This window comes from Lissotriton vulgaris, chromosome 8 (assembly GCF_964263255.1).
Source record: "Lissotriton vulgaris chromosome 8, aLisVul1.2, whole genome shotgun sequence".
NCBI classification, from domain to species: Eukaryota; Metazoa; Chordata; class Amphibia; order Caudata; family Salamandridae; genus Lissotriton; species Lissotriton vulgaris.
The window spans coordinates 429,618,608-429,640,546 of NC_141696.1; the positions used below are offsets into that span (position 1 = coordinate 429,618,608).

Below are 21,939 nucleotides of genomic sequence, written 5' to 3' on the forward strand. Positions count from 1 at the left end.
GATTGCAGAGTAGTGAGTGCAGAGTAGTGAGTAGTGAGTGCAGAGTAGTAAGTAGTGAGTGCAGAGTAGTGAGTAGTGAGTAGTGAGTAGTGAGTAGTGAGTGTAGAGTAGCGAGTAGTGAGTGCAGAGTAGTGAGTGCAGAGTAGTGAGTGCAGAGTAGTGAGTGCAGAGCAGTGAGTGCAGAGTAGTGAGTGCAGAGTAGTGAGTGCAGAGTAGTGAGTAGTGAGTGCAGAGTAGTGAGTGCAGATTGCAGAGTAGTGAGTGCAGAGTAGTGAGTAGTGAGTGCAGAGTAGTGAGTAGTGAGTGCAGAGTAGTGAGTAGTGAGTAGTGAGTAGTGAGTGCAGAGTAGTGAGTAGTGAGTGGAGTAGTGAGTGCAGAGTAGTGAGTGCAGAGTAGTGAGTGCAGAGTAGTGAGTAGTGAGTGCAGAGTAGTGAGTAGTGAGTGCAGAGTAGTGAGTAGTGAGTGGAGTAGTGAGTGCAGAGTAGTGAGTGCAGAGTAGTGAGTGCAGAGTAGTGAGTGCAGAGTAGTGAGTGCAGAGTAGTAAGTGCAGAGTAGTGGGTGCAGAGGAGTGAGTGCAGAGTAGTGAGTGCAGAGTAGTGAGTGCAGAGTAGTGAGTAGTGAGTGCAGAGTAGTGAGTAGTGAGTGCAGAGTAGTGAGTAGTGAGTAGTGAGTGCAGAGTAGTGAGTAGTGAGTGCGAGTAGTGAGTGCAGAGTAGTGAGTGCAGAGTAGTGAGTGCAGAGTAGTGAGTGCAGAGTAGTGAGTGCAGAGTAGTGAGTGCAGAGTAGTAAGTGCAGAGTAGTGGGTGCAGAGGAGTGAGTGCAGAGTAGTGAGTGCAGAGTAGTGAGTGAAGAGTAGTGAGTGCAGAGTAGTGAGTAGTGAGTGCAGAGTAGTGAGTAGTGAGTGCAGAGTAGTGAGTGCAGAGTAGTGAGTGCAGAGTCGTGAGTGCAGAGTAGCAAGTGCAGAGTAGTGAGTGCAGAGTAGTGAGTAGTGAGTGCAGAGTAGTGAGTGCAGAGTAGTGAGTGCAGAGTAGTGAGTGCAGAGTAGTGAGTAGTGAGTGCAGAGTAGTGAGTAGTGAGTGCAGAGTAGTGAGTAGTGAGTGCAGAGTAGTGAGTGCAGAGTAGCGAGTGCAGAGTAGCGAGTGCAGAGTAGCGAGTGCAGAGTAGCGAGTGCAGAGTAGCGAGTGCAGAGTAGCGAGTGCAGAGTAGCGAGTGCAGAGTAGCGAGTGCAGAGTAGTGAGTGCAGAGTAGTGAGTGCAGAGTAGTGAGTGCAGAGTAGTGAGTAGTGAGTGCAGAGTAGTGAGTGCAGAGTAGTGAGTGCAGAGTAGTGAGTGCAGAGTAGTGAGTGCAGAGTAGTGAGTGCAGAGTAGTGAGTGCAGAGTAGTGAGTGCAGAGTAGTGAGTAGTGAGTGCAGAGTAGTGAGTGCAGAGTAGTGAGTGCAGAGTAGTGAGTGCAGAGTAGTGAGTAGTGAGTGCAGAGTAGTGAGTGCAGAGTAGTGAGTGCAGAGTAGTGAGTAGTGAGTGCAGAGTAGTGAGTGCAGATTGCAGAGTAGTGAGTGCAGATTGCAGAGTAGTGAGTGCAGATTGCAGAGTAGTGAGTGCAGAGTAGTGAGTGCAGAGTAGTGAGTGCAGAGTAGTGAGTGCAGAGTAGTGAGTGCAGAGAGTGCAGAGTAGTGAGTGCAGAGTAGTGAGTGCAGAGTAGTGAGTGCAGAGTAGTGAGTGCAGAGTAGTGAGTGCAGAGTAGTGAGTAGTGAGTGCAGAGTAGTGAGTGCAGAGTAGTGAGTGCAGAGTAGTGAGTGCAGAGTAGTGAGTAGTGAGTGCAGAGTAGTGAGTAGTGAGTGCAGAGTAGTGAGTGCAGAGTAGTGAGTGCAGAGTAGTGAGTGCAGAGTAGTGAGTAGTGAGTGCAGAGTAGTGAGTAGTGAGTGCAGTGGAGTGAGTAGTGAGTGCAGAGTAGTGAGTGCAGAGTAGTGAGTGCAGAGTAGTGAGTGCAGAGCAGTGAGTGCAGAGCAGTGAGTGCAGAGCAGTGAGTGCAGAGCAGTGAGTGCAGAGCAGTGAGTGCAGAGTAGTGAGTGCAGAGTAGTGAGTGCAGAGCAGTGAGTGCAGAGCAGTGAGTGCAGAGCAGTGAGTGCAGAGCAGTGAGTGCAGAGCAGTGAGTGCAGAGCAGTGAGTGCAGAGCAGTGAGTGCAGAGTGAGTGTGCAGAGCAGTGAGTGCAGGTGCAGAGTGGTGTGTGCTGTTGAGTGCAGAGTGCTGTGTATTGGCAATGTAAATGACAATGCCATCTATTTATGATTTAAAGAAAAAAAAGAAATGTCTTGAGCAATGCCAATAGCTCCACCTTTAATGATGCCGAGACCATTGCATTGTAAATGCTTGTTTGTTTTTCTGTCTGGAAGAGTTAAACGTTTAAGCACTACTTCACAACACAGAAATGGCAAATGTTTGTTGAAACTTTAATGGATGTATTCAGGCACATAGCATGTTAATGTTGACGAAAGGGGTCAACAGCTGGTGAATGACAGCAAAGGTTATTGGGCGTTGGTTACATCATGAATCTTTGTGCCAGGTACTATATTCAGTATATAAATTAACTACTTCTGTATCAACATTTACCAGCCTCTACTCCGCAAGCCCAACTTGTGTGTGCCTGAAGTTTCAATAAATAATGGCAGATGTAAATATTCCTCTTAAAAATAGCATGTGTGAGCTTATTATTAACTGTGATTGTCTAATGAAGTTGCTATTTCCTTAATTTTTTAGGCAGACCTTTTGACACTGAGATCACAGATCATGTGCTTTTGCTGCATTTGCAGACGATACCTCGGTCACCGGAATAAAGCTGTTGGAGAACAGGTGGGTGTGAATGGATTTTCTTCTAAACATCATTTGGTCGTCATCATTGCAATTTGTATTTCATTATTCTTCCGGAAAAAATAAATATTCAGTATATTTTTCGGTTAGAGCTCATAAGCGAGAGTAAGTAAGCAACATATATATGCACTGGAAATGCACAACAATCATTGTCACTGTTTGTCATGCTTCAGATTATGTTATGAACGTCTGCTCCTCCCTTTCAAATATTTGGGAACACAGCTGACTTTTGCTGGCTCTGGAAACTGTGCTAAAACTAACAATTCTGAGACCAAATGAGCTTTAGTGCACCACAGGCCACAACCTCATGCATCAACTTTATTAATTATTCCTAAGTCATGAACAACCACACCCAGCAACTTTGAATGTCAGCTGTAATGAAATAAAGTGGCTTATAACAAGGAGTGTAGAAACTGCTACAATAGTTCAGTGTCTTATTCTTACTCTTACAATAGCCACACTCCAGTAGCATTTCAATAAAAAGCAGGCCAGTGTCAGGGGAAGTGTCCAGAACACTGGCCTCACCCAGGACCATTCTCCAGTCTGGTTCCTCAAGCTGGCCAGTTAAAGGATCCAGTGGCCCCTCCCAGTCCTCTGCCTGACCTTGTGGCCTAAAAGGAACACCAGGAATGAACACAGGGACGAAAGTCCCTTCCGGTGTCAGAATTGATGTTGGTCCGGCTCCGTGTCCTCTTCGGGTATGAGGGTAGAGTCAGCAGCGACCGGGGGCACAATTAACTCCGGGAGCATTGTCAAGGAAAGTCAAGTGAGAACAACTGGCGTTAATCTGGATCCAGGCCTGGAGCCACAGGGGCCCTTTGAAGCCGGGACCTGTGCCACCGGCCGAGCCAGGCTGCCCAGATATGAGGTGCAAGGTCTCATAGCACTTTTGAATTTGGGGAGGAGACGCCCAGGCTCCCGGAAAGGGAGGGAGGCGCAGCGCCGTCTCAGAAGTAGGCTCTGGAGACGGAGCCTTTGAGCGACGACGCTTGGGATCCTACGTCGCCTTGGCCGACCAATATGGAGAAGTCGAAGAAAGCCTGTGATCCTTCAACAGCTTCTTGTGTTTCCCTGACTTATCTGAAGATCTCCCTGATGACTTCGAGTGTGAGGAGTGTGGGCTCCGCGACCGTTCTTGAGACCTTCCCCTCGAACGAGAACAGGAGCGACGCGGAGCCGACCGCAAGGCCTCTAGCAGCTTTTGGGACCACTCCGGCAAAGCCTTCGGGTTCATGGCCTGCCACTCGGAACACAGCTTTGGGTCGTGGTGGCTCTCCAAACACCAAAGACACATGAAGTGCGCATCCATCACAGAATTATCCTCTGTCAGGAACCACATGGCTTAAAGCCAGTACTTCGCAGGGACATCCTTGACACACCAGGAGTCTATGTCTTGAGAGAGACATTAAGAATTGTTTTTAAAAGTAAGCCAGAAAGTGGCGAGGGGTAGCTCTCTCCGGATCTGTGCTAGGCTGGCGCGGAAAAAGAAAGAACTGACATCAGCGCTCATGGGCGGCATCTATGTAGGTCCATTGACATCATCCCGGTGCCCACGATCCCGATGACAGACGCCGAGCTGAGCCGACCGACACCACCTAATAACATGCAGGGTACTGCTGAAGAAAATATCTCCAGATCCAGATTGACACCTGGGGGAAATTCGAAGGTAAGGAATCTACAAATAACGTATGTCTCCACCATATACATCGTTACCGAAGGTAAGTAACTTGTTCTATATGAAAGATCAGTGATATGGCACACTCCCACTGGCTAGTTTTGTATTCTAAGCATATTTTTGTATACTTGCTCTTCCTAGAGGCTTGGTGTATTTTGACACTAAATCTGTAGCAGGTGCATCATGTAGGAACATTTATCGGATGTATACCGTTCTGTGACATTTCAAAATCCATCGAATTTTTATTTCCGATTCTAGGTTTTTTGTAATTGCTTCCTGTCATTTCTTCCGTGAATAAGCCTACATATTGTCACTTTATGTGAGGTCATCCGGAGTGGAGGTTAGTTGTCTCTTTGGCACCGTCGCAATCAGACATGAAGCTTGAACCAGGAAGAGAGTAGATTTTAGACATAGAGGCAAGTCATCAAGGTCATTTCAAATGTGAGCATTTAGAAGAAGCACTTGATGTCTTGTTGGCAAAGGCATGGCAGTGGCATTCTCTCCTTTACTCTTTTGTCCTTTGGACAGAGGAGCGCATGAGATGGATAGTTAAATGATTGAACAGGGAAAGAAGAGCATAGCACAGAGAGAGTGAAAAGGAAGTGTTTGAAAAAAAAGATAAGCACACAAGGCAAAGGGCCTCATTTTCAAATAGCCCCAAGTGTTAAGTCTATGTCTGTGTACCCCTAGATGGATTTGCTGCAAGTGAAGCCATCTGTCAATGCTCTGTTTGCTGTGCTTGAATTTCTGTTGAAGATTCATGGGTAGCTTTCCGTGAGGCTGATAGCTCCTCAAATTCCAAAGCTATCCTCTGCCTCTCAACTGTGATTCAGCTCACAACACTTGCGGCTCTCATGGCTCTCTATCCCTTTCACTGCGGTTCTGGTCCTGATTCTCTTGTTTGGTTTCCTCTTTGTCTGTGCCCTCAAAGCTTGTATCCATAGCTCTTACCGAGTCTAGCCTCAACTGTCGCGCTCCGCTGCAGAGAGAGGGCTTGGTCTGTGAAGACTGGTCCTGTAGTGAACTGAAAGCCTAGCCCTCTGGTGCCCATATGGTTGAGCCCAGCAGCACAAACAAACCACATTCCTACAGGGCACAGCGGAAGATGGACTTAGTGTTTCCTTCTGCACACAGGCTCCTAGCTAATGTCGGCTCCTTACATTGGACACATGGCCTGGAAGCCGAAATCCCAGTATTCCTCTGCCTCCACTGTCATTTCCTGTAGCCAGCTTTGCATCCTTCGCTTCTGCTTAGCCAGCATGCTCATCCATTCATGCATATTTTCCAGCTTGCAGCATCACTTCCATCAATCTCAGTGCTACTTGTCAATAGACAGGAAATATTTTTTTCTATCTGATAGAGACTACTAGCCGCAGATTCCTTCACGTAGAATTATCCCCAGGCCTGAGACTGGATCCTGAAAACTTTTTGCCACAGCATCCCTGCGCACCGGGGGGACGGCACCACGTGACTCTGCTCGACGTCCTCCCCGTCCGTGATGTCAGCGAGGACACATAAGTCCCACCGCGGCGCGCCTACGCCAGTTCTTTCTCTTTCCGCGTACAAGCAGATCCGGTTGAGCTCTGGCCTGTTTTCAGGCCTTCTATCCCTTTTTTCACGTTTGGAACAGTGTGCAAATGCCTTCGGGCTTCTGGACGTGTCCCTCTTGTGCACGTCCCATGTCGGCGACGGACCCTCACCCAATTTGCGTGTGGTGCCTGGGTGAGTACCGCAGCACGGAGAGCAGCGATGCCTGCCAGCGTACGCATACGTTGCGGAGGGAGCACCGGCTGAAGTTGTTGTCGGTGTGCTCATCCAGGTCGTTGTCCTCTCAGCGTCCATCTCCCGCCTTGGAAGCAAGGAACCATATGTTTTGTCTGCGACATCGTCTTTCGCCATGGCCCCCTGGGCGCGGCTCTCCGGCTGGTAGGTCCTTCAGCTTGTTTCCGAAGCCTTGTCCTCCTTCCGCGGCGGGTGCCGTCTCCCCCCGGGATGTGTGGCCCCGCCTGTCGCCTCCCTACCTGCCGTTTCTCGGCGCGGAGGCGACTAGGGCCCAAATGACAGCCTACGCTGCAGCTCTGCAGGCTTCTTTGGCCCTTTCTCCACCTCCTGAGACGTCCGCTGATTCCTTGCCGAGCGCGTGTTCCTCCGCGGAGTCGCCGGCGGCTCCGGCGCTGAAGGTCTTGGCTTCAGGTCGTAGGAGAGTGACGCCGTTGGGGTGTGGTCCTTCGGGGCTCCCCTCTTCGGCGCCTAGCGTCCCTGTCTCACCACAAATCCCTATGGGGCTCCCTGTGGCATCGCAGGTGATCAACGGGACCCCTGGCTTGTTCCCGGGTCCCCCTCTGCCCTCTGAGCAGGCAGCTGCCTCACCAGAGGCCGAGCTGGCGCCGCTTCGGCGCCAGGGGCCTTCCTCCCCGGCTCCAGTGGAGTCACGGGTGGAGGCGGGGTCTTGGGGTGCTTTCCAGAGTCCCCCTCGATCCTCGGCGCGGGCGGCTGCCCCGTCTGGGGCCGGGCTGGCGCCACAAGTGGCCCGCCCGGAGCCGCCTGACGCTGATCAGGCACCAATGGTGGCCTCCACGAAGCCGCGCCGGCGCCGGGGTCTGGATTCGTCTCCTGAAATTCCTTTGTTTTCGGAGGTGTGTCATCTGTTGATGTGTTCCTCCCCGAAGACACTGCGCCGTGTAGTTGCCTTTTCTCCTGCATCTTCTAGGGCAGGCTCTTTCCTGTCCCCACAACCAAAATCCTCGAGCCCTTCTTTCCCTGGTTTGCGGATGGTTTCTCCCTCGGCCTCTCCACCTTTCCCTAAGGCCCCTCATGTCCCTCATTCCTTGGTGGATCCTCCTCTATGCCGGGGCTGGCCGCTTCCTCCTGGACTTAGGGATGGGCGGCTCAGTCTGCAACCATCACCCACAGAGGAATGTCTTTCACCTCCGCGGCGCCCTACTGAGGCCAGTGTTGCCTTTGTTCGGGCTATTTCCATGGCTGCTGGTATTCTGAGGGTGGGTGAACCTGCCACTCCATTTCCTACAGACAACCTCTTGGAGATTCTCCACCAGGGCTCTGGTGGATTGGAGTTGTTCCTTCCTTTTGAGGCCTCACTCCATGATACTCTTATGGGGGCGCCCTGCCATAGGCGATCCAGTGCCTCAGGCGCTGTTGCACTGCCACCGTCCTGCTCCGCATGACCCGGTCTGTCTTTTCACCCTTATCCTCAAGACACTCTATTGCATGCTACCTTTCCGTGTTTGCCAGTGGGGTTGTTGCCTCCGTCTCGGGAGGCCCGGTGGTTAGATTCATGGAGACGTAATGTCTTTGCTTCTTCCAGCACTGCCTTGAGAGCGCTTAACACTTTGTGGGTGTTGACCAGGGCTACTTCTAGCCTGTGGGGTTCAATGGAGTCCCTTCTTTCTCGTGTCTCTTCATGCGGCTCTGTGGGCCTCTGTATTGAATGGTAAAGAGTTGACTGCGTTTATTCTTCGCACGGCCTTGGATATTGTCGATGCTATTAGCCGTGCTATGGCCTCTTCTGTGGCACTCTGTTGCCATGCTTGGCTACGTGATGCTGTTTCTCCCGAACATATTAGGGAGCGTCTGGTCGACCTCCCTTTTGACGGGGTCCTGCTGTTTTAATACTCTTGCAGATTCAGCCATCCAGCGTCTTACTACAGGGCTTTGTCCCCCTCCTCCTCCTCCTCTTCAGTAGGTGGTTTCTTGATCCTCCAGGTCTTCGTGGGAGGTGTTATCCCACTGCTCCTGGAGTCTGGCATGGGGTGAACGTTACACTTTCCATGAGAGATATTGCGCACTCTGGGCCCTGAGTTGGTCTACCTCTTTAGTTGGGGTTCAGCCCCCGTTGGCAAGAGTGTTCTTTTTGGCTGCTTACCAAGCCTTCCGTGGTTTTTGCTGCAGGGTTTCTGATTTGTTCTCTGATGGGGGATTTCTTCCCTAGGAGTGGTTGCCATACTTCTTGGGCCGTGTCCTATCCAACGTGGGGTATTTTGTAGCTATTGGATAGCCTGTCTTATACTGGGAGGGGTGGACTTCCCTTTCCGGGTTCCTTGCCCTTCTGGGTGTTGCTGTATGCCGCTGGTGCATTTCTTGGACGGCTGCGGCGAGGGGCGGTGTTCTGCCTCTGGTCTGTGCTGGCCTAATCCTTTGTCTGGTGGTGTTCTGCCTCTGGTTTGCTGTTGGCCTGGTCCTCTGTCTGGTGTCCAAAAGGGTTATTTCCTGTGTTGATGACTTCGTTCGTCCTGTTTGTTCTCCTCTTGCTGCCTAGCGGGTTGCTGGTTAGCACCCGGCGGCGTCCGCCGGTTCTTCAAGTCCAGGGCTGGCGCCCCTGCTTCTGGCTTTCAGGAGCTTATGAGACTGCATTTTTCTCTTTCATCCGCCTTACTACTGAGGCACTGTTCGGTATGGTCTGTTGACATCCAGTTGTGATGAGTTCAGCCGCCCTCTTCACCGGGTGTGTTCCCGGTGGAGGCCACTTGCCTTAGTTTCGGCTCTTCTCCTTTGGGTCTCTGGGTTGCTCTTCTCTCTTGGCCTCTTTTTGCTTGTCTGTACCTGGGGCTACCGGTGGAGGTCCCCGGTACATTGACTGCTGTTCTCTTTTCCTATTGCCTGTCCCTGGTGCTTCCCTTAGAGGTCCCTGGTGCATTGGCTAATGGTCATTTTTCGTGATGCCTGTACTTGGGGCTTCCGGTGGAGGTCCCTGGTACATTGGCTGCTGACCTCCTCTCCCTTCGTTTTGCCTGTACCGGGGGCTTACACTGGAGGTCCCTGGTGCATCGGCTGTTGCCCTCTTTATGTATTGTCTGTGCCTGGGGCTTCCGATGGAGGTCCCTGGAACAATGGCTACTAAGTCTCCTCCCATCTTGCCTGTACCTGAGACTTCCGGTGGAGGTCCATGGTACATTGGCTGGTGGTCTCTTTTCGTAGGGCCCTTCCTTCTCCTGCTTGGTGATGGCGGGGACGCCGCTTGTTGTGGTGACACACTCCCTGTGGAGCGGTGTTCTCCGCGGCGCTGCGGTTTTAGTCTGCTTGGGGTGGGGACAGGGTTTTCCCCCTGTCCCTGTGGCTCATCCCCTGTTGGGAAGGACTGGGTTATTTCCCCGTCCGGCCGATTTTTTTCCCCCTGTCGGGGTCTGGATTTGCCTGGGCTGGGGAGGTCCTCTTGCAGACCCTCCTTCCCCTTGGGTATGGCTAGGATATCTATTCTACTTGAAGGAATCTGCAACCAGTAGTCTCTATCAGATGTACGAGTTACTTACCTTAGGTAATGATGTATCTGGTAGAGAGGATTCTTGCCGCAGATTCCTTCATGGACCGCCCTTCCTCCCCATTCTGCGAGGGCCATCTGGGTCTTCTGAACTCGCCTGCCTCCGGGTGGTTGGCTTTGCGGGTGTCTTTCTTACCCCCTCCTTCGGGGGATGCTCGCCTTGTTGTTGTTCCATTCTGGACCTTGTAGGCATTTCTGCGCCCCTGCGCTCTGGTCTTCAGTGTGGGGTTCGCTTCTTCTTCTCCTCCTCCTCCTCCTCCTCCTCCTCCTCCTCCTCCCCCCTCCTCCTCCCCCCCCTCCTCCTCCCCCCTCCTCCCCCCCTCCTCCTCCCCCCCTCCTCCCCCTCCTCCCGCTCCCCCCCCTCCTCCTCTCCCCCTCCTCCTCCTCCTCCTCCTCCTCCTCCTCCTCCCCCTCCTCCTCCTCTCCCCCTCCTCCTCCTCCTCCTCTACCCCCCTCCTCCTCCTCCCCCTCCTCCTCCTCCTCCTCCTCCTCCCCCCCTCCTCCTCCTCCTCCTCCCCCCTCCTCCTCCTCCTCCTCCCCTCCTCCTCCTCCTCCTCCTCCTCCTCCTCCCCCTCCTCCTCTCCCCCCCTCCTCCTCCTCCTCCCCTCCTCCCCCTCCTCCTCTCCCCCCTCCTCCTCCTCCTCCCCCCTCCTCCTCCTCCTCCTCCTTCTCCTCCTCCTCCCTCCTCCTCCTCCTCCTCCTCCTCCTCCTCCTCCTCCTCCTCTCCCCCCCTCCTCCTCCTCCTCTCCCCCCCTCCTCCTCCTCCTCCTCCTCCTCCTCTCCCCCCCCCCCCCCCCCCCCCTTGGTCGGTCTTGACTTAGGTGTTCAGGAGCCTTTCTCCCTACCGGTGTTGTCTGGGGTTGACTGGTCATTGCTCTACGTTCTGATCCTGGTGTCCTTTTATGTTTCGGGCAGCAGCTGCAGCCTTCTTAGTCTGATGTGGAGAAGTGTGGCTCAGTGGTTAGAGGCGGCAGACCCGGAAGCTGGGATCGACCGTGGACCAGGGTTCGATTCCCCGCCTCGGTGGGTCTCGGGCTCAAAAATTCCACGGCCTCGACAATTCTCGCTCCGGTGCCTACTCAACTCACGGGGTCTCACTCTGCAACTCTGGGCAATAGCTTGCTTAATCTCCACGACGGCCCCTCGCGGCGGGATGCCTGGCTTTCACCCTGTGGTCTCCCTGCCGGGGCCTCTCACAGGGGAATACCAGGACGGGTTCCCTAAGCAAGCGCCAGGATGCCCTTTGGGTGACAGGTTGCGCTATATAAATACACCTACATTACATTTACATGTGTATTTTCACATGCTTCTGCCCCGGTGGGGCTGTTGTATTTGTCTGCAGGATTGCTTTCCAGTAGCGCTGCCCTGTTCTTTCATTCCAATTTGGTGCCTGCCTTAGTACCTGGCTCTATTCTGGATGGTTCTGTTCCTCACCATTGTTTCTTTTCCTTCTGTTTAGTGGGGCTTTTTCACACACTGTCCCAGTATTCTCACAGTTTTTGTTACTTATGGCTCCGCGTTGTGGCGCGGAAAAGTTCTCCGAAGAAAACTGACGTAGGCGCGCGGGGTGAGACTTATGTGTCCTCGCTGATGTCACCGACCTCCGAGGACGTCGGGCGGAGTCACATGGTGCCGTCCCCCCGGCGCGCAGGGATGCTGTGGCACAAGGTTTTCCGGATCCAGTCTCACGCCTGGGTATAATTCTATGTGAAGGAATCTGCGGCTAGAATCGTCTCTACCAGATACATCGTTACCGAAGGTAAGTAATTCGTCCTTTAGTCCTCATAGGAATGTAAGATGCTCTTGTTATTCTAGCTCTGTACCGTCCGAAGTTCAGAGTTTGTCTTAGCCCTTGAATTTTACAGAGCGCTCTTTAAGGACATCCCGGGAAGATGAATTTTAATGAGCAGTAGCTTCATAAAAGATGAACCATGTGTACTGCACCAAGTATCTACAGCAATATTAGCATAGGATAGGCTTCTTCTAGTGTCCTGTCCAGTGGTCCATTTTCTTCTAATACTGCTGCAATATTTATCCGACCAGGTGGTAAATCGCCTTATTTATGTGCTTTTAAGTTGTACCTACATAGTGTCTTTAATGACATCCCACTGCTCATAAAATACCATATTCTGACTTTTGTATTTTTTAAATATGAAATAATGTTTATAAATGTAAGGGCTTGGAATTATTTAGTATTACCTCTGAAACTTTTTGTTTAGAAGATCACAACTGTTATCATTTTGAAATCTGCTGCCTTCATTAAAACATTCCTCTGTTTCTTTAGGCCTTCATGCTCCTTTGTGACCTGTTGGTGATTTTAAGTCCTCAGTGTTCCGGTGACGACGACGTTTATGAAATCTTGGCATACTGCGCTGATTCAGCCCTCCAGTCTGAGTTACTTGGCTTTGTTCAGGAGCATGTATTTATGCACCAGGAAGAAGAAAGCAATGGTAAGCCTTAGACTCTGCTAAGGAGGAAGATTGTAATTGGTCATCAACCACTGTTCAGTTGACATATCTCATAATCTAAACTGCACCTTTCACCTACACCCACGCATCTATAGACCTTGATCCTATTAATCTTATAACACATTTGCTCCTGATTTTAGGCTTTCGTTGGAATGTCTGGCTTGCGCACGGAAATATTTATACTATACTACTTCCCTTCTTAACACTTTTTTCCGGATAGCTATACCGTGACCTAATTTAGTTAGGACTGGCCATTCTCACTCTGGAATTTCCATGAAAAGCTGCACGATAGGGGACCTTCTTTCAGAGCACGATAGACTGCCATGACTCAACCAAGCCCCCAGCACCCCATTCAGGTCACTGGCTCTTGCAGTAGGGGCTGGTTTAAACAATTTTGCCAGGGGTGATTTTCGTTTCCAGTCTAGACCTCTTTGGTTGTGTTAGGCCGAAATTCGATCCCAGCCAAAGGAACATTGCTGGACCTTTACAGTGATACAGCAGCATAACCAACGCCACCCTTTTAGACAAGGATGTCAATCATCTTTGCTTGAAGGCGATGATGCCCAGCTCTACTCTTCTGCAGGGGGCTTAATGCTGCTATAGACAGCCTTTTTCTTACTAGGGCAACTGAGCCATATGCCTCATCACTACCACTCTTTGGCACACTGAGGGGAGGGCGGATCACCTCCATGACAGAGATAGCCCCCTGGCACAGCATAGCACTACATACACTGGAGGATTTATATCACAAGGGCTCTCTCATCCCCCTTGAGTTTTTGATTGGGGAGGACAGTCTTCCTCTTGGCCACTTCCTGCCTTACAACTCTCTCTTTGGGCCAGTGGGTGGACACTGGGGGGATTTGCAGCAGGAACACCCAGTGCACCTCACTGTCCATTACCTCCATGTTATTGGGTCGGTGCGACATCTGACGCAATGGTCTTGCTGATTCTCTCTGCACATACGCAATGCCACTTACCCACTATTGCTGACATTAGGAGATGGACCTGGGCCACCCCTGTGTGGATAGGGATTGAAGCGCCATACTAGAGTATCCTGCACTTTTCCCCCACAATGCCCACTTTGATCTCATTCATCATTGTCCTCCACAGAGCTTACCTCACCCCGTACAAGATAAACTGATACATTAATCGCACAGACACTGCTTGCCCCTGCAGTGTTTTGCCTGATGCATATTTCCTACACTTACTTGTTCTGGGCCAAACCCATCCCTACACCAGTGTTGGCAGGGCATCACTACACACCTAAAACACATGGTAGGTGTGCCTGCTGGTTGTGCACTGCAGAATACAGGGCCACCACCAATTTCATTGACTTGGGGCTCCTGCTGGCCAAATGCCTAATCACACAGAAGTGGAAATCATCAACCCCCCCATGATCTCTGCATGGGGACAATCCATGAAAATGTGGGTCCAGGCTGAGAATGTTGCACTGCTTCTATAAACAACATGCTGCTTTGTATTTCTTCGTCATGCTTTGTTGGCGCTGCTACAGCACAGTCCATGTGGTACATTGCATAATTTGTAATGGGATGCTCCGCAGCGGAAATATTGTTCCATGTAATGTTTGACAATGCAACAAATAAAGCTTTTTTTAAACTATAATTGTGCCTTATGTTGATCTGTTGATCTGATGAGCTATGAGTGTGTACAATAGAAAGTGTTATTCCCATCGTCCTAAATTATGACCTATGTAGCCTGACAACCATTTTAAATCACTATAAACTTCATCTGTATTTCTCTTTGAAATATTAGATTAGTGTTAATTAATTTCAATCCTGGCTGTAGAGAGAATGATTTTTACTGTGTGACTTAGATAATTGTTGTGAATAAAAAGGTCTCCTAAACTGATGGACACCCTCCAATTAGCTTATTTCTATTGTTCTGCTTGAAAATGCCTGCACCTGGCAGTTCAAATGTTAAGCTGGCTAACAGCAGCATAAGGCATAGAATTTGTGTGGAATCAGTGAATAAGGGCTCAATGTACAAAGCCATTTTAGAGTTGCAAATCCTGAAATTTACAAAATTACTGTGTTTTTGAACCACAAAAGGAGTTTTCTTAATGCACAAATTCCCTTTTACGATTTGTACATCGCAAATAGGATAGAGCGTGAAAGGGGCATCCCCCCCGTCCGTTTGAGATTTGGAAATTAATGTATCACTGGTTTGTGACTGTGACTGCATCTGCAGTTGCAAGGTATTGATGTTACCGACCCCCAAGTTGGGGTTATAACTGATTTGCAAATGGGCCACCTTCCTGTTTATGATTGTGTCAACCAGCCCCGGGGGATGCAGACAGTGGTCATGTCTTTCCAACTGTGAATTATTTTTTTTAAAGAAGCACCGGTGTTATTAATTACTATGGTCTGCTTTAAAAATATCAAAAAAAAGTTTCCCATTTGAGAAAGCAAGTGCAAGGACCCTTATGTTCTGTCCCTTAGAAGCCTCCATTCCTGTAGTGGCAGCCATTCACAGGGGGACTGAAAGTTTAATATTAGGGAGGTTGTTTTGCTACCCTCTGCGAATGAACATTTTTTATTGCCCAATGTTTTGCCTCACCAATTGCATTCCCATTCGCACACCAGTTAGTTGGCAAATTGCACATCACTGATTTGTGAATGGAAATGATATGTTAAGCAGCAACATTCTTCCGCCTGGAAGGTGATTATGGCTCCCGCCTTTCCAGTCCTATTCACTTAAGAAGAGACATAAATCTGTCCGACTACAGAAATCCACAAGTTTTGTTCACTCCTTCCACAACTATATGAGGAACGTCCTTTACATTTAATTAGAAACAGTGGTCCTATCAGACTTTTTTTTTACTTTCAGGAAGGCTTTTTGACGTACAGGAAGCTATCAATGAATGCTTTCAGGTGTCAGGAGTCAGGGTCCGCAAGCGGCCTCAGCCATGTCGGCCACGCACCGGCATCTTCCTCCCTCTGTATAAATCTTAAATCGATTTGTGTTCATGTTCCTCATTTTTTTTAAAGCACAGGCAAAATATTTTGCATCCTTCCTCACAAGCCTCAGTTTTATAACTTTATTGAGGTAAAAATCATTAACTAGCACGTCTTAGACCCCAAAAATTGGTGAGAACTACTGTTAATGTAAAAAAAAAAAACTGAATGAAAATCTGATCCATCCTTCACACTGCCCAATTTTTTCACTAATAATAATTTAAAGATAGATTAATCTAACACAGCCTATAATTGCAAAATAAGAATGCAAAGCATTGAAAAAAACAAAAAAATTATAGATAAGTAGTCCGCTCACAAGCTCCCAAAAACCTAACCTCTCTTCAACACACCCAAACCCTGTCAATGAAAATCCTGTCAGAGAGAGGGCTGATGTATCTTTTTGGCTGCTCTTGGCAGAAGTACGCTGAAAGAAAAGAAGGACAAGCAAACACACATTACACCTTTCAGTTGAGAAAGTTGTCCATTTTATAATGACTTCCTGAGGTAAATTAGAAAAGCATTGCAGTCATATATGCTTTTAAATATTTTTCAGTAACTGAAAAAGACAGCCTAAAACAACATCCTTATTACCAACTTGAATTATTTTTCTTGTGCTAATGTTTCTTATAGCTAAATTGGTATGTATACCATGTACATATATTTTTACTGTTAGTTTTGAATACTTGATAAAACTTTTCATATGTGGAGACTGTTTTCAGAGAAGAAAAATAAAATACAGCTAATCTTAAACATGACAAAAATAAATTTAAGACTTGGTACATGTGCATTTGTTTTTGCAATAGTTGTTTGCTATTGTAATCCGTATATGGAATCTCATACATGCCGCATATCATTACAGTTCGTTGGTTACATACCTTCCATTGTCTCCAGCTTAAGGTTTAGTGAGACTAATACTGGTGACTGAATTTGATAGTGATGTTAACCTCTACTGTAAATTGGATCATGGCCTAATTTCCATTTCGTGGCAGTTCATCGGATCTAGTCTCTCCATTGTAACCAACTTTTCCCTTAATGACTTGGAGTTGAATATGATTGAAAAGGGCTATACCTACATGTGGCACTGCCATTCTCCTTTAGCACACCTTATTTCATGCTAACTTCTTTCTTCCTTGTTTTCTACTTTGCCGTAGACTGACCATGGACTGCAGCTTTACACCTGCATTCAAGCAGCAAAGCTTGATTGAAAAAGATTGTGTCTAAGTATAACACTACTCCACACACCCCAAATACCTCAGGCCATGCTGAATATGTCTTCGCTGAAGGGTCACTTTGACAGAACTTCCATTTTCTCAATATTTACTCCTATTGACAGTTTTTTTGTGTGTTTTATATAGCGCAAACTAGACCCGAGACATCGGGTATCAGAGCACTTTACATGAGCACCAGTTTCGTTACAGACTGACACATTCATTTTTGTTAGGCACGGGAAGATAAGTGATTTGCCCAGAATCACAGGATGTTGAGCGTCGTTGCCGAGACTCAAACCCAGTTCCCCAGCTTCGATGTCGACAGCTCTAACCGCAAGTCTACATCCCCAAGGATATAGGGCATAATTGAAAAGGGCTTGTATCTGAATTTCATAGCACAACTCTCCCCTGTGTACACCTAAAATCATGGTGCCATGTTCCTTACCTGATATGTTTTAGGCTTAAACATTTAGAAAAGTTGTATTTTCGTGTCAGAGTTTAAATTGAACTAACCCCTCCACCAATTTGAGCAAGTATAATTGAAGAACTCATAGTGAAAGAAGAACACATTATGATGATTCCAATGACACTACATTTAAAAAAAAACAGGGTACACAATAAAGTCTTTTCAAATCATAAATAATGTGTCTTTAGAGGATAAAGATCAAATGTCATGACACCTCTACCAATCAAGGAAATTAAACAAATTCTCCTCACAATTCAAATGATGATACACTTGTGAGAAATGATCCATCTGAAATTGACTAATCACCTTGAAATACTGAGAATGAAAATGTTTAATTGTAGGTCAAAGGCCTTTATCATGATGATTCCAATGAAGTTTCAGTTGCTACAAATGATCTAATGGATTAATGACCTTGAAAGACTTAGAAAAGTGTAATTAGAGGTCAATAGGCATAACCCCCCTCGATCAATAAAACCAAGGAAAATACAAGTATGTATCATGACAGTTCCAATAATGCAACACTTGTAACAAATGATTCAAGGATAGTGCAAAAACGGCCATGTAACACTTAAACAAGTTTAATTAGAGGTCAAAGGTCAAAAAGCATTACCCCACCAACACAGTAACCAAGTAGGATGTAAGTACTTATCATGACGATTCCAAGGAATGGATTAATGACCATAAAACACTTACAACAGTGAAATTAGAGGTCAAAGTTCAAACCGCATGAATCCCTCCACCAATGAAACCAAGAAAAATGCAAGTGTTTATTATGATGATTCAAATGATGCAACACTAGTAACAGATGATCTAACCATAATGGAATAATCACCTTAAAACACTATGTTATTTTGTGGTTTATTTATTTATTGTTCAGTTAATTAAAACCATAAAAATATTACAAACACTAATTTTTTAAAAGGAGTAAAATCTCATAAAATGTACATATCTCTAAAACATCTTAAAATGTATGTAATTATAAAATATACTTCATGTTTTATCATTGTTCATATTTAGCTTTTAGTGCTAGTTTGTGAGTACGTAAAAATTTAATCAGTTTACAGTTCATTTGGGGGTCAGTAGAGTCCAGTCCTCTTATGATAGCTGTTCTGCACTACTTTATGCCTCTATCCAGAAATGCTCGCCGCAATATTGTGGTTCGTGCTGGTTGCAGTATCTTGCAATGACATACAAGATGAATCAGATCTTCCTTTTTATAGCCACAATGCCGGCAATTTGCATTTTCTTATGTTTCCAATGAGGGACTTCCGCAAGAGTGGGGACTGTCCAAACCTTAATATTATGAATTTCCTCTTTACATAAATGGAGTAAGTGGAGTCCAAATAGGCCGCATGTTTCAGTGTATTCTAAGTGTTGATCAGTGACCATGAATGACTTCTTGAAACACTAACAACAAGTGCTATTAGAGGTCAAATGTAATGACCTTTCCAGCAATTTGAACAAGAAACGAATATATTTTCATGTCAAGTTCATCAATACTACACTTTACTGATCCAAAGGTAACATAATAAAAACAAAACAACTTTAAAAAATGTTTATTTAGGGGTCAAAGGTAATGTATTTTGACTTCTCACTCAATTTGACTAGTTGACTTGTGAGTTCCGACAATGACCATTCCAGTGATACTTCACTTTACAAAAATAATGTTACTGTTACAAAGATACCATTTTTGCACACTTCCAGGAGCTACCATTTAGGGTCAAAGTTCTAGAACTGTGACCTTCAAGAGACTATGCATGAAATCATACATCACTTGGTAACAAAATATACATCACTACTGTAAATACAAGTCAGAAAATTAATTTTGAGATATTGAGCATAGCTCCAGTAACAAGATTGGGATAATTATATGAATAACGTCAACAGAAAACATAGCATGTAAGCCATTTTATAGTATGTAAAGTGGTATTAAAAGCAGCAAACATTTTAATATCTTCACTAACAGTATTCTCTAAAACATCCATTGTGAAACAATACTACTAGACTTATAACTTTAGATTCTGTACAACAATTGAAACACATGAAAATTGTATGTGCCTTATATATATATATGTCATAGTATGACAATTAGCCATAAAAAAAACAACAAAAAGAAAATCAAAATCTGCTTTTTTTACCTAGAGAACAAACAGAATAATAAATATTTCTGTGCATCTGCTTTTGGAAAACCCCGTTTTTTATTACACTACCAATGCTGTCATTTACACTTACCATTATCACAGTCACTTGTCTCCCATCTTGAATTGTGTCATGTGACTTAAGGGTGTTTTATAAATGTATGTTTTGTATATAAATTGATAGTACAGGAAGAACTGAAAACAAAAAAAATAGTTTCCCTACATTATAATCACAAATAGACAAACTACAGCAGGTAATAGCAAAGCACTCCAAAAAGTCATTAAATGGCGTGGCACGGTATGGTTTTTAATGTGCACTGATAGGGTTAATAGAAATACAATGAACTTTCCCTCAGCATTCTAATCCCTGGCAGTGCATCCAGATAACCAATACACATAGAATAGCATCACTAAACTAGAAACATGACTAACACAAATCTTTATGTATTGAAACCAGATCACCGTTAACAACACTTACACATTTATGTGTATCTGAGAGGCAGAGATTTTTTCAGAAGAACATCTGCGGACAACTACGTGCATTAAATTATAACAATCTGGCTTCCCAGAGTTTTTATTAATTCAATCCAACGTAGTGAAGTAGTATTCTCTTGATCGTTTTTTTTCTGAAATCCTTTCCGGTCCACTTTGACCACGAAAAGAGGATGGGCAGTATTCTGTGTAATCCCATTTCTTGTAACTCTGCTGGTGTCTGAATGCTGAGTAGAATTCTGAGAATGAAAGGTGTTATAGAATGTTGGTGCATGGTCTGCAGTGCAAGCTAGAAGATGGGCACAGTTGGAGGGAGGTTGGAGACCTGACAGGAGCTATCTGTTGTTGATTTAACCTAAGGGCCTAAGCTTCTTTGTGCCTTTGGAGGGGCATATGTAGGCTTTCCTGTTTTCAGTTTCTATTTTTGGTATATTCTGGTGGGGTTTTTTCAGTGTTCTCAATATCTTAAAAAACAGTTGTTATCAGTGGTTACACATTTTCGCGCCAATAAAAACAACCGAAAAAGTGTTTTTCCGGTGTTTATGGAACGTTTTGCTTTTATTATTGCTTGCTTTCTGCACTGAAAGAACATGGTATATAGACAGTGTACTTATAGTGTATAAGAGGTCCAAATATTTTTTTGCAAATTAATCTTATTGTAGTACACCATACAATACTTCTTCAGTGAGTCTTTGGGTCATGTGCGCTCGCTCTTTCCTTCCCATGTAAACTTCTGTGAAAAGGCCCTCTCAGCATTCATAGCCCCTCGGGCTGAGAACCATCAGCTAAGGGACACAGTTGGGATGACTCTTTCTTTGATGCCACATAAAGCACAAAATGATAAATATTTGTGTTTTAGTTCCAGTGCATAAGAAAACAGTGCACCAGAATGGACTAAAAAGTCAATAGCATCCCTCATTAACTCTGAAGATTGTAAAGATGCTTTCAGCATACCATGTAACAAGTATCAAGGATCTCCTTCAGGGAATCACTTCAGCTCGGGTATCAATTTTGACAGGTTATGACACAACGTTTTTATATACGTAGCTGAATCACTGCAAATACAAACAATATCACTCCAATCTTTGTTGAACTTGGAAATAACCTTTTTTGCAGAGCATTACACGTGACACTGCGTTCCATGTTTTCCAAAAATCTGGTGTCATGTTTTCACCACTATCCCAGATGCTTGGTGATATATATACTTGTCACTATACCTTGCATTGAATGTTTAAATCCTGAGGTGTTGGCAATTTGCCTACTATCAATACTGACCCAATAGAAACTATGGTCGGATGTATTAAGGGTTTTTACCCATTCTCTGTGGGTAAATGTGATGACACATATTAGGAAAGATTTTTATGAAACCAGCCAATTTACCTATCGGCGAAAGAATCAAATGCAGCCAAAATACGAAATATGAGCTTGATATTTCCTGATTCTCTATAGTTTATAAAATAATTAAACTAGACCTAAAACATGGAACTAAACCCTGCATCTTTAGACCAAAGGCCACAAAACTGAAAAAGTAAAAGGAAGAAGAAACAATATTTTAGTGGCATCCCTAAAGAACAAAACTCAAGCAGAGTCAGTCTTTCTTACTGCTGGCTTGTATAACAAAGTTACATTGTATTGACCCCTTCAGGAAGAAAAAAATGTCTTTCACTCTCTTTTTCCTTTCTTTGAATGGCATTTAGTTTGTGGTTGTCTAGGTGTTTTTTCAGTGTTTATATTTTTTCACCGGTGAGGGCTATTTTTCTTTCAGTGGGGTTTTATCAGTTATTATAGGTTTAAACCTAAAACCCCACATCCTAGGCATATGCCATTCAGCTTCTTTTAAAGTGCCTAGTGTGGCAAGAACAATAGAGAAGTTGCATCTCCTGCTAGTAGTGTGCTTAAGGCTTTAGACAGAGGTATTGTGACAATGTGCAGCACTGGGCAAATGAGGACTTTTCTCTTTGGTGCAAGTTAAGTAGTGCTGAAAGAAGAGGGTGAGTTATATAGAGGATAACAGGGCAACTTTCTAACGAGAGAGCCTCATCAATGTCTTTGATTTCAGACCTGGGTGTCTGAGTGGGGGTGCAGGCCATGTAGACTTGGACATCACAAAGGAGGATAGTAAGCTGATTGATTTGGGACAGATAGAAATGAGACTGTGTTGTCAGAGAGTGTACTGTGTCCTGAAGTCATGGGAAGTCGGAATGTCTTTTGCCTGGCATTTGTCCAATTCTGATGTTAAAATATAACATTCAGTTAATTAATCACTGGGTTATTTAGCATTCATGGAGTTTGTATTAATATATGTGCTTGTGTTAAGAAATGCGCCTTGTTTCCCGCTAACTGTGAAGTTTATTAGGTTGGTGAAGAGATTAGTAGTG

At 45.9% G+C, this 21,939-nt stretch overlaps 1 protein-coding gene across 1 annotated transcript in view; it reads left to right on the forward strand.

Moving 5' to 3' along the window:
• LOC147697138 (cohesin subunit SA-2-like) overlaps positions 1-21,939 on the forward strand; it is a 741,253-nt gene that overhangs the window by 545,966 nt on the left and 173,348 nt on the right. Inside the window, exons 23-24 of the mRNA XM_086934206.1 lie at positions 2,754-2,846; positions 12,099-12,264. Coding sequence (XP_086790332.1) covers positions 2,754-2,846; positions 12,099-12,264 — 259 coding nt within the window. The remainder of the gene's footprint in view (positions 1-2,753; positions 2,847-12,098; positions 12,265-21,939) is intronic.